This window comes from Canis lupus, chromosome X (genome assembly GCF_048164855.1).
Source record: "Canis lupus baileyi chromosome X, mCanLup2.hap1, whole genome shotgun sequence".
NCBI classification, from domain to species: Eukaryota; Metazoa; Chordata; class Mammalia; order Carnivora; family Canidae; genus Canis; species Canis lupus.
Window position 1 is genome coordinate 115,014,540 of NC_132876.1, and position 18,760 is coordinate 115,033,299.

The 18,760-nt window shown below is 42.0% G+C and overlaps 1 protein-coding gene across 3 annotated transcripts in view; it reads right to left on the reverse strand.

Moving 5' to 3' along the window:
• Positions 1–18,760, reverse strand: part of OFD1 (OFD1 centriole and centriolar satellite protein) — a 53,997-nt gene that overhangs the window by 3,169 nt on the left and 32,068 nt on the right. For all 3 annotated transcript variants that reach the window (XM_072816005.1, XM_072816004.1, XM_072816006.1), the window contains 10 exons: positions 16,831–16,904; positions 15,640–15,731; positions 14,404–14,593; positions 13,132–13,262; positions 12,475–12,586; positions 10,410–11,015; positions 9,791–9,914; positions 6,004–6,104; positions 4,685–4,789; positions 1,580–1,737 (listed from right to left, as the gene is read on the reverse strand). In XM_072816005.1, the coding sequence (XP_072672106.1) occupies positions 1,580–1,737; positions 4,685–4,789; positions 6,004–6,104; positions 9,791–9,914; positions 10,410–11,015; positions 12,475–12,586; positions 13,132–13,262; positions 14,404–14,593; positions 15,640–15,731; positions 16,831–16,904 (1,693 nt within the window). The remainder of the gene's footprint in view (positions 1–1,579; positions 1,738–4,684; positions 4,790–6,003; positions 6,105–9,790; positions 9,915–10,409; positions 11,016–12,474; positions 12,587–13,131; positions 13,263–14,403; positions 14,594–15,639; positions 15,732–16,830; positions 16,905–18,760) is intronic.

The following is an 18,760-nucleotide window of genomic DNA, read 5'->3' on the forward strand; positions in this document are numbered from 1 at the left end:
GTGCTGGGACAACTGGACACAGTAACATGCAAAATGATGAAACTGACCACTTTCTTAAAAATAAGCTCAAAATGGATTAAAGACCTAAATGTGCAACCTGAAACATAGAAATCTTAGAAGAGAGCACAGGCAGTAACTTCTCTGACATTGGCCGTAGCAACATTTTTCTAGATATGTCTCCTGAGGAAAGGAAACAAAAGCAAAAACAAAACAAAACAAAACAAAAAACCCAAAACTACTGGGACTACATCAAGATAAAAAGCTTCAGCACAGTGAAGGAAACCATCAGCAAAAAAAAAAAGGGATGCCTGGGTGGCTCAGTGGTTTGGTGCCTGCCTTCAGCCCAGGGCATGATCCTGGAGTCGGAGAATCGAGTCCCGAGTTGGGCTCCCTGATGGAGCCGACTTCTCCCTCTGCCTGTGTGTCTCTGCCTCTCTCTCTCTCTGTGTGTGTGTGTCTCTCATGAATAAATAAATAAAATCTTAAAAAAAAAACCCCAATGTATTGAATGGAAGAAAATATTTGCAAATGATATATCCAATGAGGGTTAATATCCAAAAATATAAAAAACTTACACAACATGAAAAAAAAACCCAACAATCCAATTAAAAATGGGCAGAGGACCTGAACAGACATTTCTCCACAGACAACATATAGATAGCCAACTACCAAAGGAAGAGATGCTCATCACTCATCATCAGGGAAATGCAAATCAAAACTACAATGAGGTATCACCTGACACTTGTCAGAATGGCTAAAATCAGAAAGACAATAAACAAGTGTTGGCGAGGATGTGGAGAAAAAGGAACCATTGTGCACTGTTGGTGGGAATGCAAACTACTAGGGTGCAGCTACTGTGGAAATCAAGATGGAGGTTCCTCAAAAAATTAAAAATAGAATTACCATCTGATCCAGTGATTTCACTACTGAGTATTTACTTAAAGGGAAAAAAAACCCCACTAAATTGAAAAGATATGTGCACCCCTAGGTTTACTGCAGCATTATTTACAATAGCCAAGATATGGAACCAACTCCAGTATCCATAGACAGATGAATGGATAAAGAAGGCATGATATATATATATACATAATGTAATATTACTCAGCCATAAAAAGGATGAGATCTTGCCAATTGTGACAACATGGATGGACCTAGAGGATATTATTCTAAGTTAAATAAGTCAGAAAAAGACAAATACCATATGATTTCACTTACATGTGGAATCTAGAAAACAAATGAACAAAGAAACAACAACCCCAAAACACCCAGACTCAAATACAGAGAACTGGTGGTTGCTAGGGAGAAGATGGGTAGGGGGATGGGTGAAAGAGACAAAGGGGATTAAGAGGTATACACTTCCAGTCATAAAATAAGGAAGTTACAGAGATCTGAAGTACCGCATAGGGAATATAGTCAATGTTGAATGGTAAGAAAACCAAAACCAAACCATCAACAAAGTTACCTTCCACTCCTATGACTTCAGGCCACACTAAGGACTCATGTCCCTGAGAGGAAGGTACTTACTGAAAGTAAACCATGGGAGAAGCAGCGTGGAGAGTTTGCATGTATTTAGCATTACCCGCTCTTGATCCAGTTTTTCTAGTTCTTTTCGTTCCCTTTCCAAAGCCTCTTGCCACTCATTCTGCCTTCTTTCTTCTCTCTCCTTGCGTTCTCTCATGTGCCCTTCCCATATTTTTTCTTCTTCCTTCGGTTCTCCCATTTGTTTCTGATCTTTGCCTAATGGGAAAGAGAGAGAACACGTAGTTTTTCCAGCATCGGATTTTTCAAACGAATGCATGACTACTTTCCAGGGGCCTTTGCCAAGACTCAGGAAGATTGTTTGGTTCTTAGAGGACTCCTGAGTTGCTCCATCTTGGAGCCCCCAAACCCACTCCTAGCACTGCACCCTGCCTTTTGCTTTGGTGAGATGAGGACAAGTCACTCATAATACGATGACATTAACTCTTTTTTTTAAGATTTTTTATTTATTTATTCATGAGAGACATAAAGAGAGAGAGAGGCAGAGACATAGGCAGAGGGGGAAGCAGGCTCCATGCAGGGAGCCCGATGTGGGACTTGATCCCGAAACCCAGGGATCAGACCCTGAGCTGAAGGCAAACACTCAACTGCTGAGCCACTCAGGCCTCCCAGACAACTCCCCCACACACCCCAGTCTCAGCTTCTCACCCTCTGGGTCTGCCTCTGCCCCTCCCCCTTAGCTTTAGGACTCAGACTTAACCCTTATTCCCTCTTCACTTGCACAGCACTTTCCCGACTCTTCCCCTTGCTCCCGTACAGGGGTCCCAGTCTCTCCTGACCCAGACAGGACGCAGTACCCCCCCCTCCCCACTCTAGCCAGCGTGCTGCTTGCACCCACTTCCTCCAGGCTGATCCTCAACACTTCCCACACCTCCTTCTCTAGTCCTGACCTCTCCGTTTCCTTACACCCTGCTTTCTAACAGGTTTCCTGCCATCTTCCTGCCATCAACACACAGAGACACCCTCCCCCCTCACAGCCCTGGCTTTATACTGAACTCCTCATTCCTGTCCCTTTAATCATGCTTTTTCCATACTATGTCCACTCGGCCACCAGGGCTTACAGGTTCTTCGTCCTCCACCTGCTGCAGTGAGGGTTCCTATCACCATTTACCTGGGCAGCTGAAATCACCTAGTCAAAGCTTTCCATGACACTGGCTTCTCTGCCTTCAAGCAACCCACCTTCACCTTTGTGAGCACCAGTCACTTCCTGGATCTGCTCTGCATATTCTGCTCTGGGGGAGTCCAAATCCACAGTGGTTTAGGCTGACAATTTGTCTTTTTCTCTCCAGACTGCCTTCTTCTATCATCATAGCTTCCCATTTGAAATATTCCACCTGTAGAGCAGCGCGCTCAGTTACCTGAGTACAGCTGCATCAGCCTTGCGCCATGCCTTTTTCACCATCTCCTTAACCCGATGTGCCCCCTTCTTCTCCCAAAACCTTACCTACGGTGCAAGCCCTCACCTAAATGCCACCTTCTCTGCAAGGTCCTCCTTGTTCTTAAAGTGACAACTGGCCACTCCAGCACCATATTCACACAGTACTTTGTACCTGCCTTCTCAAAACCCATATGCATCTGTCTCCCTGCTTCTATCCCTTCTGCTCAAGGACCAGGTTTTAATTGTTTGTTCTCTGAGCTTGCACCACAGGTCTCCAGGCCTCTCACACTGAATCCAATCTCAGTCCCAGAGAGGACTGTGCTGACTTTTTCTTTCCCAGCCCTGGCCTATAACCTCAACTTTCCCCAGCAATGCTAATGAACAACAAGTTCACAGGTTCACCAAGGGACTTCAAAACTCATTGCAGTGCCCTGTTCTAAGTCACTAGCAAAAAGTTCGTTTTACTAATAAAAGAGGAACAACATAGTCTTAATTCTGGTCATGAAATTCAAATCCCAAAGGAGGCTGACCATTTCTATAGGCAGCGACACAGCCTCTTCCCGGCCAGGGGAAGGAGGGTTACTCCTGGATGTATCACACACTCACACAGAACAGCAATCTCGGCGTAGGAATGTTGTTTGGAAGCTACTTTACACAGATGAAGAGAAAAAGGCTGCTTCTTCCCTGAGAAGTGTACTTTGTAGCTGCCTAGTGGCGTACTGAAACTGAAACCACCCTGGACATAAGAGCAAAGAAAAGAAGTATTTCCACTGGCACAAAGACAGCAAGTCCGAAGCTTTCTCATTTCCTTTGCATCCAGATGAAGAGGTTAAACAGCAGATGTAAGAGACTTCCCCCGATAATCAAAATGTAATCATACTATTTAACAGTAATTTAAAAGGCCATTTATTATAATCTATGTTACATGTCAGAAACAGAACAGCTGTCTGCTCAGTTGGTTTCCCTTATTCTGTTATTTTTCTTCCCTACTCACTCTTGTCTGCCAAATGGCTGTCCATCAGATCCTCTCTTGGTTGTCACTGTCCCTATCAGTATCTCTCCACTGGAGGTCCTCGATGATGGCTTGCCTACTGCCCGACTCTCCTACTAGAAGCTCCATGAAGCAGGGACCTGGGTTGGTACACTGCTGTATGCCCAGCCCCAAGCAAAGTGCCCAGTAAAGAAAAGGCTCTTGATCAAGTCTCAATGAATGAGTGCTTTGCTTTCCAGAATGATTTATTCTGGAATCTGCAAAAATCAATCTTCTCAAAGTCTCTTGCTTCTTTCAGCGACTACTCACATTCCCAACCGTGCCTTAAGCCAAGAAACTGTTTATAAGAAGTTTTGCATAGGTTTTAGGGATGATGTTCTCCCAATGTTTGGAAAGGACTAATAGCTGACTTTACTTGATGCATTTCCTTTCAACTTTAAAGCTTAAACACTTAGGTTCCAAGGAGAAAAGGACCTGGCTGTTGGCTGAGCCCTGGAGCAAAGCTCAAATCTCCCCGCTACACCTTTCTTCCACACTGGGGAGGGAAGTGGGTCATCCGGAGAAGGTTAAGAGGAAAGACGAGGTAGGCCCAAGCAAGGCAAGTCTGATGACCAGTTTTCCTCCAATGTCATCAGCTTTTCTGAAAATTGAAATACAGAAAGGTTTTCCTTGTCCTACTTTTTTAAGGCATGGAGGAAGCAAACAGAAAATGAAATAAGATTGAATATTACTAATTTGTTAATATATTTTGTTAATTAAAACAAAGGAAAACTTACTTGGATAGTGAAAGGATACAGCGGCTGCGGCAGCATCCATGTGAGGCATGTCGCCAGCAGGATGGAGGACATTCACTTCAAACTGCTTTGGCGTGCTCCCTGCACCTACATGAGGTACAAACAAGTATCCCCTGAGTCCTCGGGAATAAGGGCAAGAGAAGGGAGTGCAGTGCAGTGTAGGGCTAACTCATGGTGAAGCACTTCAGTTCTGGCCAAACCAACTGGGCCAGCTCTTTGTCTATAGGACTCTTAAGAAGTCTGCATTGGAGCCGCCTGACAATGGTATTCACACTTCTTTCAAGAATTAGGTTCACTACAAAATCTAATTAGTTACCCAACAGGAAATCAATCGAGTGAAATAATTCACCTGGTTTGCTGATAATCATTTGGATTCTATTTGAAATCAATGATTTAACAAGCTTAAAGTTAGTCATAAGGATTTTGAAAAGTTTACTAAGCCTTATCATTTATTTATTTTTTTTTTAATTTTTTTTTAAGGTATTTATTTATTTATTTATTTGTGATAGTCACAGAGAGAGAGAGAGGCAGAGACACAGGCAGAGGGAGAAGCAGGCCCCATGCACCGGGAGCCCGACGTGGGATTCGATCCCGGGTCTCCAGGATCGCGCCCTGGGCCAAAGGCAGGCGCCAAACCGCTGCGCCATCCAGGGATCCCAAGCCTTATCATTTAAATGTTCAAACCATTATACTCTCACACTCAGCAATGAAACTCATGAAATGAAATGACAGGTTATATACAAATATAAAGACTTGCAAGCTGGAAAGGACTGCAGAGATGATCCCCTCTAAAACTCTATTTGATACTGAAGCAGTAGGCTCTGAGGCAGTGCCACAGCCAGGACACCCATTTCTAGGCTCTCAAGCCTGGATTATTTTATCTCTATTCTTTAATTTAAAAATGAGTTTTGTAAATCTTAGGTAGTCAATGGAATTAGTATACAAATAAAAATAACAGTATGCTCATGTTCCATAAAAGGGGAAATTTTTTTTTAAATCACTTATTTTAAGTCTGAGGCAATCTCAAACTTGGTAAACTGAGTTAAGGATTCAGTTATAGACTTAGTTCCAACTTTGAAATTGTGAGCTATCCTGAAATGCTTAATAAATGGAACTCAGAACACACCCTTGGAAATCTTTGTGATATAAAAATGAGGCAATCTATCTGTATTTGTGGTTTTATCACAAAATAAAAATGTCCTAATCTGTAACTACTTTGCTTATGACAATGAACGTTTTCACCAAAACTAAGCTTTCTACATTTTGAACTTATAAAAACCAGTACTCATATTTGAACTTACATTCAAAAGATGATTCAAGTTCCTCATTGTCCTTAAAAGGTGGCTTGTCTGGATTTGAAAATTCAGTTTTGTCCTGAAGCTTCAATTGTTTCTGATAAAGACTGGATCGGAAGAATAAAATTCAAGAATGTCAAGTTGCGGGAACGTAAAACCCAAGAGCACAGGGTGATAAAAACCTTTTGGGATGCAAGAAAATGCTTTTGAAAAATAGTTTTTCTTGAGCTCGCAGAATACAGGAGCTACACTGCAGTGGGTACCCCTCTAAGCCATGCACTTAGTTATTCCTCATAACCACGACATGCTGTGAGATAAGTACTACCATCATTACCACATTGTTCCCAGGAGCAGTTTCTTTTCTCCAGAACCAGAAAACATTTTTGAAAAGAACAGATTCTGCACACCCTCAGCACATGCCAGCTGAAGATGTCATACTATAAGCCCCATGTGCACTAAGGGGCCCTAACCTAGCACACGAGTCTTTCTTCTTGGCTCTATTACAACAAAGAGTGATATAAAAAACCATTACATACTTTAGGATCATAATAGGCACATGTGGCAGTTTACAACTCTGTACAGTATAACAGAATCAACATGGGGAAGCTGAGGCTAGAGCCTGGAACTAAGGGGTCAGAGTCTCCTGCCATGAGGATCAGGCATAAATAGGAATCCCACATGTGACTCGAATCCTAGAGTGGGAAACCCACTGGTTAGCTCCTAAACATACCCACTCCCTCTCTGCTTTAGCAATCATATCCTAGGATCCACTACCAATTTTGAATTTATTTCAATGATAAACAAATTGGGACCTTTGAGGATCAGCAATAAGTCAAGGATGTCCACTCTTGCCACTTTCATTCACTGGAAGTCCTAGCCACAGCAATCAGGTAAGAAAAACAAGGCATCCATATTGGAATGGAAGTAAACTGTCACTATCTGCGGATGACATGATCCTATACAAAAAAGTCCTCAAGACTCCACCAAAAAACAATTAGAACAAATGGATTTAGTGAAGTTGCAGGATAGAAAATTCAGACCCAGAAATTGGCTACATTTCTACATAGCGAAGCAGCAGAAAAAGAAATTAAGAAAACAATTCCATTTACAAATGCATCAAAAACAATACCTAGAAATACATTTAACTAAGGAGCTAAAAGACCTGTACTCTGAAAACTATAAAACACTGATGAAAAAAATTGAAGATGACACAGATGGAAAGATATTCCATGTTCATGGATTGGAAGAAGTAATACTATTAAAATGTCCCTGCTACCCAAAGCAATTGACAGATTCAATGCAATCCTGATCAAAATACCAACAGCATTTTTCAGAGAACTAGAACAAATGTATATGGAACCACAAAAGACCCCTGAGCAGCCAAAGCAATCTTGAGGAAGAACAAAGCTGGAGGGATCACAATTCCAGATTTCAAGATATACTACAAAGCTGTAGCTATCAACACAGTATGGTACTGGCACAGAAATAGACACATAGGTCAATGGAATAGAACAGAGAGCCCAGAAGTAAACCCATGATTATATGGTCAATTGATCTATGACAGAGGAGGCAAGAATATAAAATGGGGAAAAGACAGTCTCTTTAACAAATGGTCTTGGGAAAACTGGACAGCTACAAGCAAACTAGACCACTTTCAACCATACACAAAAATAAACTCAAAAGGGGTTAAAAAACCTACATGTGAGACCTGAACCCAAGAAATCCTAAAGGAGAGCACAGGTGGTAATGTCTCTGACATTGGCCCTAGCAACATTTTCCTAGATATGTCTCCTGAGGCAAGAGAAATAAAATAAAATTAAACTATCAGGACTACAGGAAAAAAAAGAAGAAAATAAGCTTTTGCACAGCAAAAAGAAACCATCATAAAATGAAAAGGCAACCTACTGAATGGGAGAAGATATTTCTAAATGATATATCCCATAAAAGGTTAGTATCTAAAATATGTAAAGAACTTCTACAACTCAATACTAATAATACAAATAATCTGATTAAAATGGCCAGAGAACCTGAATAGACATTCTTCCAAAGAAGACCTACAGATGGCCAATAGACACATGAAAAGAAGATCAACATCACTCATCAGAGCAATGTAAATTAAAGCCACAATGAGATACCACCTGACACTTGTTACTTCTTGTCTTTTGGTTATAGCCATTCTGACAAGTATTGGTGAGGATGTGGAGAAGGAACCTTTGTGCAGTGTTGGTGGGAATGCAAACTGGTGCAGCCACTGTGGAGGACAGTATGGAGGTTCCTCAAAAAATTAAAAATAGAACTACTCTATGATCCAGTAATTTCACTACTGGGTATTTATGCCAAGAAAACGCAAACATCAATTTGAAATGATACATGCACCCTTATGTTTACAGCAGCATTATTTAAAATAGCCAAGATATAGAAGCAACGCAAGTGTCTATTAATAGACGAATAAAGAAAATGTGATATATACACACATAAAGGGATACTACTCAGCCATAAAAAAGGATGAGATTGTTGCCATATGCAACAACATGGATGGACCTAGAGTGTGTCAAGCTAAGTGGAATAAATCAAACCAAGAAAGACAAATACCATGTAATTTCACTTACATGTGGAATCTAAAAAACAAATGAATAAACAGAGGCGCCTGGATGGCTCAGTCAGTTAAGTGTCTCTGACTCTTATTTCAGCTCAAGTCATGATCTCACAGTTGTGAGACTGAGCCCTGCTGTTGGGCTCCACACTTACCGCAGAATCTGAGATTTTCTCTCTCTCCCTCTGCCCCCCACCCCCAACTCATGCATGTGCAGTCTCTAAAATAAATAGAATCTTAAGAAAAAAAGCAACAAATGAATAAACAAAAAGCAGAATTAGACCTATAGATAGAAAGAACAAAGTGATGGTTGCCAGAGAGAAGGGGGGGATGAGCAAAATGGGTGAAGGGGCGGGGGAGTACAGATTTCCACTTTTGAAATGAATAAACCATGAGAATAAAAGGTATAGCATAGGGAATACGGTCAATGGCAGTATAACAGCATTGTATAGTGACAGATGGGAGCTACAACTGTGGTGAGCACAGTATAATGTATAGAGTCAAATCACCACGTTGTACACCTGAAACTAATCTAATGTTGTGTATCAATTATATTCAAGTACAAAAAAAATTATATTCAAGTACAAAAAAGACTGAAACCTTATCTGTTTATATTTAAGTACCAAAACATTTTTTTTTTTTTTAATTTTTTTTATTTATTTATGATAGGCACACAGTGAGAGAGAGAGGCAGAGACATAGGCAGAGGGAGAAGCAGGCTCCATGCACTGGGAGCCCGACGTGGGATTCGATCCCGGGTCTCCAGGATCACGCCCTGGGCCAAAGGCAGGCGCTAAACCGCTGCGCCACCCAGGGATCCCAGTACCAAAACATTTTTAAATGAGTTTTTAACAATATGTGAAATTGTTTCAAGTTTCAACTGAGTTTGTTTTTGCAGATTTTTTACCATTGTTTTATCTTCATAAACCAAGTCTATTCTCAGAAATATGAAGATGTTTACTGATACTATAGTGTATATTCTACACACCAAGTTTAGCAAACAAGTAGAAAATTACTTATTTGCTAAAAAGTATGTTTCCTCCCAGCCACCCCAGGTAATTTAGAGGATTTTCAAAGATCATACATCTTACAATCTGATTACAAATTCTATGCTGCCACATGGCTTTTAGTATCACCAGAAAACCCAAATCCAGGCTGAGACCCCGTGCAGTTCAGCAGAGGCCGAGCTGAAGGTGATTACCTGGCCTGCTCTGGAGAGCTGGGCAGCGGATGGAGGGAAAGGCTGTGCCTGGACTCCGTGGGTGAAGGCTGGGGTGTTCCGTCGGGACCAGGACTGGGGCCAGCAGCATGGGATTGGGCTAGACCTAAGGGGCAGAAGGCTTGACTATTAAAAATGGCAAGGAGAAGACAGCAACATGGTTTCTGAACAGTTCTATTACTTTGACAATGAATTCTATTATCCTTGTCAACAGTTGAATACAATGCATAAATGATCTACAAAACTAACCATTCCCATACCTAAAAGAAACTACAATAGTAACAATAAAACATATGTCACTAACCAGCAGTAAAAGGAAAGCCACTATCACTCTGGACATGTCTGCGTGCCAAGGAAATGGTTAGAATGGGACACTACCCCCCCACCTTCCACAGCACCCTGCAAGGTGGGGGCAATGCCACTGTAAAGCAGGAAAGGCAGGTTCAGAGGGAGGACACAGCGCTGAAACTCAGGCCTTCCTAGGCTCAGCCCCTGCTCCTTCCTGCCGTCCCGGGCTGCACACTTACTCGGTTAAGGGGCCCCCAAGGACCAGACACCTCCAAATCCAGAGCATCCCACAACCTTCTTCGCAACAGCTCACCTTCCAGATACATTTCATCATCGAGGCTCCTTTTTGCTTTGGGAAGGGGAGTAGAGGAGAGGCGTCTGGAGGAAATGCTCCGGCGTGGCCGGGAGGCCATGTTGCCTGTCTGAGCTTCTGAGGCACTGCTCTTGTCCTCATCAGGTGTGCCCACCGCACACTGCTCGGAGACAACCTTGTCCTCTGCAGAAGGAGGTCTTTGGGGGGCACCTGAAGTGATGTTTTTGAGCGTTCCTACCAAGTGCAGGGATGGCGGGCTCTTGGATGTTAAAGGGCTTTTAGCAGGGTGTTGACTAACTCTTCGATGGTAATTTTGGAAAGCTTTCTCCAAACGTTCGGCCTCTTGTTCTAGCTCTTTCACCCTCATCTTGGTATTGACTACAAACTCAAGGTCAGAATCAGGGGAACTACTCTCCGTGCTTGCATTTGGAAGACTTGTGATCCTTGGTATAATTGCCATCAGCCTTTCCTGTTTGAGGGGATTTTTCAAGAAATCCCCGTTTAGATCACCATTCCAAGGCACCACCGTCTTGCCACTTAGTAGTCTGCTGACAGAACGATCGATGAGAGACTGCTTTGGGTTGCGGTACACTTCATTCTCTAGGGCTGTGGGTTACAATAGGATCATGTGAGAAATGAAAAGAAAAGGTGGAGAACAGAGTTAAAGTCGATGGAGAACATTATTTCTCAAAAATGAAAGGAAGTATTCAGGACAAACTTGCACATTAGTTTCTGAAGTGGCAGTAATGATAGTGATTATTAACATTTATCAAGAAGTTATATATACCAGCTATGGCTTCATATGTCTTCTTTTATAACACAATTTTATTTCACAATCCATTATGCATAATAGTGAAATCTAGAAAGCTCTGAGAACTGAAAATATATTCCTAATTTATTTGGTGCAAAGCCCAAACAATGATTTGGTTGAAGAGCTTGACCTGAACCAATATAAACCCATTTACAATCTTTATTTATTCCACCTAGCACGAATACTAATGCATTTGATTACAAAATAATGAATGTGTTTCACCGCAGGATGGTGCCCCAGAATCTCCAGGGCTGTGGCAAAACTCACAGGCCATGGCGGCATCTGCCCTGAGTTCTAGATAAGGGAATGAGGATGCGCCATCACAATAACGCTGTGGACTAAGAATACTCACTGTACCCATTGTACAGAGCGGGTACTGAGGCTCGACCGAGGCAAGCTCGCACAGTGAGCAAGGTGTAGAGCTGCTGGCATTTCCTGATGCAAAGCCAGTACCTGTGCCCACTGCCTCTCCTACAATGCCTCCCTGATGCAGCTGGAGAGCAGAGGCTTGCGATGTGCAGTGCACATGTTCCAAAGGTTCTACCTTATTCAACTATTCTTCATGGTATGAGGTGCAGAACAGCGGAACACATAAAACCACTGAAGAGTCAAGTCAACTGGTCTTAGCGTCAGGGTAACAAAACAGGAAGGCCTAGCTTCAGGATGAATTTGGGGACTCCTGCGTTACTACCAAACCTCTCTTATTTGGGACATGAAGCTCTCCCAAGCCATGGGGCATCTGTGAAAGCAAATCACTTAAAAAAAAACAAAACACAGATGATCATAGGGGAAGAGAGGAAAAAATAAAACAAAATGAAATCAGGAGGGAGACAAATCATAAGAGACTTTTAGTCACAGGAAACAAACTGAAGGTTGCTGGAGGTGAGGGAGGTGGGGGGATGGGGCAATTGGGTGATGGGCATTAAGGAAGGCACGTGATGGCATGAACACTGGGTGTTATAAGCAACAGATGAATCACTGACCTCTACTTCTGAAACCAATAACACATTATATGTTCGTTAACTGAATTTTTAAAAAAAATTTTTAAAAAGAAAAAGATAGCGAGTCACTTTAGCTGCTGACCTGGTTGGTGGTCCTGAAATAGAAATTTTCCTTCTAAGGTGACACATATTTCTATAGCTCTTCTCCTACTATGAGAATTACTAAAAATTCATGGAGTCATGATCATTACATCTTCACAAACATCAGAAGCTTTACACACTTACATACACACAGGTTTAAAATGTCTCTGACCTGTCTGGGTTTGTTTCAGTTGCAATCTTAAATCGGCAACCTGTATGGTTAACCTGTTTACGGACTCATCATAATCACGTATCTGGGCCTTCAGCTGTGCAGAATGTTCAATCTGAAAAGATTTAGAGAAGGAAAAGAAATCAGTATAAAATAAATCACAGCTTACTTCAAAATGAACAATTCTCTCATTGGGCTTTTCTCTTTCTGTTTCACCAATTCTGAACAGCTGTACACCTGCCACTTTGGAGGGGGTCCCTATAAAACAACAACAAAACACACAAGTTTAAAAGCTCCTTCTTTGCTCATCTGAAACAGCAGCTACTCCAGGACATGAGGCAGATATCAGAAAGAGAATGTCACCCTGTGACTTAACAATCCTGAGAATCAAAAGATACTTTTAACAATGGGGACCATCAAGACTTGGAAAGCTGTGTGTTAGAAGAGTTTACCTTCCTCTTAATTTTATTATGAATATGTCACATGATCACTTGAGAATTTTCTCAGATGAGAAAGAATATTGGGGGGAGTGATTAGCATAAGGGGGGAAATTTATGATGTTAAAATAGATCTCATTTATACTGGTGTGACATACACCAAATTTACACCCCCCCAAAGTACACTGCCCTAACACTTGGACGAGCCAAGAGCAATACTCACTTCACTTTGCAGTTGTTTTTGCAAAGCCAGCTTGTGGTTTTCAAACTCTTTATGCTCAAGTGCAATAGCATTTTCTGCTTTCTTTAGTTCTTTCTGAAAAACCACCAGCTCAGGAGATGGCTGAGCAATGTCTGTGAAGGTAAAAAGGCCTGGTCATTATCAACCTGAAGTTTTCTCTAACAAAAGCAGCTAAAGAAGCTTTAAATTGTTCTTCCCTTCCTTTGAATGCACATAATTAAAATTAGTTTTATTAAATGGACTAAGAGCAATTCTCTCGAATTTCAGAACATAGAATTTAATGCACATAATTGCAAACTTGACTACTCTTCAGAGTTCTACTCCCAATAAAAGAATTCTTTCAAACCTTCAAATTAATGTGAACACCCGAATCTCTCTTCTAGTATGCACAGAAGGCACAGAAGGAACACTCTCAAAGCGTGCCAATGACTGCCCCTAGGTCCAATCAAACCTGTGCATCTGTCAGTGGCACTCAAGAGTCCAGGAGCAAAGCAGATGGTGTCCCCAATTCGGGTCATTGGAAGACCCTTTAATAAAGAGAGACTTACACAGAGTAGCCACAAAGGATGGTGTAGTTCCCTGGGCTAGTACTGGGGCCAGGCTGTTATCAGTCCTTGGGCCTGGAGGGTCAGAAAGGGAGGCATTCCCAGAAGCAGAGAGAGTGAGCAGGTCTGGGGCACTGGGACGTCACTTTGCTGAGGCACAGGGCCAGAGCAGGGCTACTTCGCAAGGGGGAGATGGATGATTACTTCGCAATCACCTCCACCTCACTCTTCCCTTTCTCCAAGCGCCTGAGCGTGTCCTCACTGGCCAAACCTGACCTGCCCAGAGGGGTCAGAGGACAAGGGCAGCAAGGTACCATCCAGAGGTGCAGATTTATACAGTTGCAAAATTTGTCTTCTTACTGGCACAATTAATTACGCAGTAACAGGCAAAAGCAAAGAACATTCAATCCAAGAAGCTTAATTTTATAAAATCTTCCCAACTGAAGCCTCCCTTAGAGGACAAAGCAATTGCAGAAAACTAAGCTATTGGGATCCCTGGGTGGCGCAGCGGTTTGGCGCCTGCCTTTGGCCCAGAGCACGATCCCGGAGACCCAGGATCGAATCCTGCGTCGGGCTCCTGGTGCATGGAGCCTGCCTCTCTCTCTCTCTGTGTGTGACTATCATAAAAATAAAAAATAAATTAAAAAAAAAAAAAGAAAACTAAGTTATTATCAGTTACAAAGCCATGAGTCTGAAAACGATGACCTACGGTTTAGGAGACGCAGGTTTTCATTTCTGGAGTCTTCCACCTGTTGTTTGAGTAATCTATTTTGTGCCTGAAGCTCCAGTTTTCCTTCTTTCAGAAGCGAGTAATCACTCATCTCCTTCACCTTTTCATTCAGCAGGTGGTTTTGGTTTGTTATTGCCAAACACTGGGCTCTGACAGACTCCAACTCAAGCTGGAATCAAAACAGAGAAACTTGTATTTGACAGTAACTTGACGGCACTGCTTAAGTGAAAGCCAGCTAGCTGCCCTGAGCTGGGCATCATGCTTGAATTAAGGCCCCCTGACAGAAATCTGGTTCTCTCCAGCAAGACTCGAACTCCAGCAGTACAAGTCATCTTTTGCCCTAGAGTGGGGACAGGGTGAAGTTCCTCCACCTGCTACCGTGTACAACCCTGTCCTGCAAAGCCAGTGCTTCTAATCATCACCCCGTTTCTGGACGCAACTAAGTGTTCAACGAAGTAACCACAGGTTGCAGATATATATATAATATATAATATATATATATAAAATATATATTTTTTAAAATAAAAAGGTGAGAGATCGCTAACGTGCTGCAGGGTGCTTTCCTTTTCTTACTACAATAGGGCTCAAGTTTGGTTATAGAAGCCTACAAAGTTCTCAAGTGAGTCCTTACAGCTACAAAAACATGTTCTGTATATAAAATTTATTATAATTACCTAATGTTCCAGCTCTGTCCTTCAGATAGCAAACATACGAATTAACAGAAATAAAGTACCAGTGGCATACGAAAAATACATGTCATTTTGGTGTAAGCTGTAAGATCTTGACACCATGACAGAAATTTTGATGGGAAGGAGAGGAGGCTGAGGTAGAAGCAGCATGTGTAAGCCACGTGCCACGCACATAATCAGCTTACTGAATTCCCTGCACAACCATGCAATGCAGGCAACATCCTGAGTCTACAGGTAAGGAATCTGAGGTCAGAGAACTTGCCCAAAGGCACACAAGCAGAAAGGGAGAGAGACAGGATTCAGGCAGGACTGTAGGCCCCAAAAGACATCCTCTTCCTATGCTTCCCTAGGAAACGAGAATTGAAATGAAGAACTAGTGAATGAACAAAGAGCAGCCCTTACCTTCTCAGGGAATCAACAGTCCAAACACATCAAGAAAGTAACTGAAGATAAACGACGCACGACTAAAACTAAACTTTCATACATTGTTTAATATCTGTTCCAAAACAATAGGCTTAACAATTACCTCGAGCTCTTTGACACGATTGACAGAATGATTAAGTTCTTCCTTTTTTGAGTTAATAGCACTGAGCTCCTCTTGCAAATGTATAGCTTTTTCTGAAAGAAAGAGCCAACCAATTAACATCATGTTTTCCTAGTGAATACAAATCATTTCATAATTTATGGCAGTAGGTCAGGCCTAATGACTATTATTCCATTATTTAAAGAGCAGATGTCAGAGTCAAAAAAAATATCAGCAGGCAGGCAAGAAATAAGCCCTTTTACTCAACAGGTGATGGGAAGTTAGTTGTAATGGTCAAATATGTGGCAAACTTCCTCCTGCTACACACCCTCATCACTTACAGGAGCGCATGGCCCTCCTGCCAACAGGTCTGAATTTCCTTGAAGACAGAGATTTGTCTGTTGTAATTTTATAGTTACCATTTTATCATTTTTGCTTCATTTAACACAAGTCTATGTAGATATATCAGAAAAACACTTTGCTGACTATATGATGGTACAGATACCCAAATAGGCATTAGCCTCCACGAGACAGCTGCGAAGGAGCAGCCCCATGCTGAGTGACCTTGCTGGTCAGTATCAAGTACCTAGCCCTGGTGTCCTCCCAAGAGTCCATTTAAAATTGCCACTGAAAGTTTAACTTCTTGTCATCAGTCTGTTTCTAGAAATATATTAAAATGTAAAATATCTCAAAGATTGAAAAATTATTCAACTTTCCTAGTCTCAGGCTAATGTATACAAGAGTATAACAGGTTACAGGTCAAGTGAAAAAATCATGAAGAATAAAAATATATTAGAAGTACAGGAAATAAGAAACTAGATCACAGGGACAGAGAAGTTAAAATTTTCCTTAGTTTCTCATGGTTAAGAGTAATATTTACTGGATGACAGTAAGCTGCTGCCACCTTCTTGAGAATCACATTTATCAAAATACACCGAAATAAAGTTGGATAAAATCCTACTGATAAATTACTGGCCTTTGGGAATATACAAAAGGTTAAGCACTAAGGTTCACAAAAATGTAGTTAAGACAGTATTTTTTTATTTTGTAAAATTAAAATAACAAACAACATATCATTTTTGTAGTAACAAGATAGTGTAAGCTGTGTCTTTTTTAGAATATAGAACAGGCCCAACTAGGAAACCAACAGCCTACACATTGGCGCTGAAAAATACAGCTTGCCCCCAGAGTCACCTTTATTCTTCCTTTCATCGTCAATCAGCCTGTTAGTTCTGGCGATGTAGTCGTCCTTTAGTTCGAGTTGATACCTACGAATCAGAAGAACTAAACATGAGCTCCCTGTCACAATCCTGGATGGTCTACCATCAACACGTGAGCTTATCTATGACACCTGGGGCACATAAGGGCATCAACCACGGTGACACGTAAACCCCAGGCTCTCTCAAGACTAAAGCCAGGGATCTGAATTCTCAACATCAAAGGTCCGTCCGTAAACCTCTGCTATGATCCTATAAATTCGGTCCCAAAACTCAATCACACAAAGTGAAGGGCTCTGTTGTCATGAGGTTACTGAGAGCAGGGATTCCTCTTGGTCTCGACAGATGCCAAGAAGTAAATTAAGGTAACGTGACAGACACTAAATCCCAGATGATAACCAAGTCAGTCACTTGCAATTCACCTATCCCACATCCCCTCTTCTTAGGTAAGAACTTTTGCCCTTCAAGACTGAGCACAGTATTGAGAGCACCAACTGCCAACAGCATCAGACCTGAATTAGTGGTACCCAAAGGCACATCTCAAGGGGCTTCCACCATCTCCACCAGCTGTTAGCAGTCAACTTTCTGGTTCAGAGGTCAGAGAAAGGAAATGAAAGAGAAGTGCTCCTATGATATCCCCCCAACTTCAACACTTGTTAACGGCTGAGGACACCCAAAGCCAGACAAATGATACCAAACAGTTCACTGCATCCACAGCTATGCAAAGTTAAAGCACACATTTTTCTCATTTGTCACAGTTTAACAACTAGAGTTACTTCAGTGTTTGCTAGTATGTTAGAGGAGCAGATATAAAATATGTAGATAAAATCCATTTCAAAACTGATACAAAGAAAAGGTGCTGCTTTTCCTTTTTAACAGAATTCTTTTATTTTATTTTATTTTTTATGATAGTCACACACACACAGAGAGAGAGGCAGAGACACAGGCAGAGGGAGAAGGAGGCTCCATGCACTGGGAGCCCGACATGGGATTCGATCCTGGGTCTCCAGGATCGCGCCCTGGGCCAAAGGCAGGCGCCAAACCGCTGCGCCACCCAGGGATCCCCAACAGAATTCTTTTAAACAATAACCTCCAGAAACCTTTGCGGGTACTATGTAATGGAATTCCAATGACAAATTATGAGCAAGGCAATAAAAAGGAGACCAATGACCTTAATCAGAGGAGCTGAGTGGAGTCATCTCTTCACTACACATGCATTTACTCAATTGGTATCAACTGAGCACTTATTATGTGCCAGATGCTATACCACGCACTGGAGGGAAAGTTTCCATATGGGCTTAATGTATTTGCACAAAGGTATTATTCACCAGAACACAAAACTCAGGCTATAGGAAAGCCCCAGGGACCACACTTGTCCACATTCTCCTCTCCTATGCTGTTTTTTTGCTTCATATGATTATTTGGCTTTTTTCTGGATTTTGGCTTTCCAGAACCTTGAAGGAATACGAGGCACATGATAGATAAACACTCTAACCAGGTAAGAAGACCAAAGTAGGGATCCCTGCGTGGCTCAGCGGTTTAGTGCCTGCCTTTGGCTCAGGGCGTGGTCCTGGAGACCCCGGATCGAGTCCCACATTGGGGTCCCTGCATGGAGCCTGCTTCTCCCTCTGCCTGTGTCTCTGCCTCTCTCTCTCTCTCTCTCTCTCTCTCTCTGTGTCTCTCATGAATAAATAAAATATTAAAAAAAAAGACGAATGTATACATTATTGCCTATCCCCATCTTAGTGCCAGTATGAGGAGAAAACAGAACAGAAAGTGATTTTAATTCCAACTTTACAGCTGCTTAGCCGTGCAAAATGAGCAAGTGCTAAGGTTCCCTAAAAATTGAAGCAAACCTTAGGCCCTCAGTAAGTGTCAGAGAAGCTACAAATAAGAATGAGCAGAGG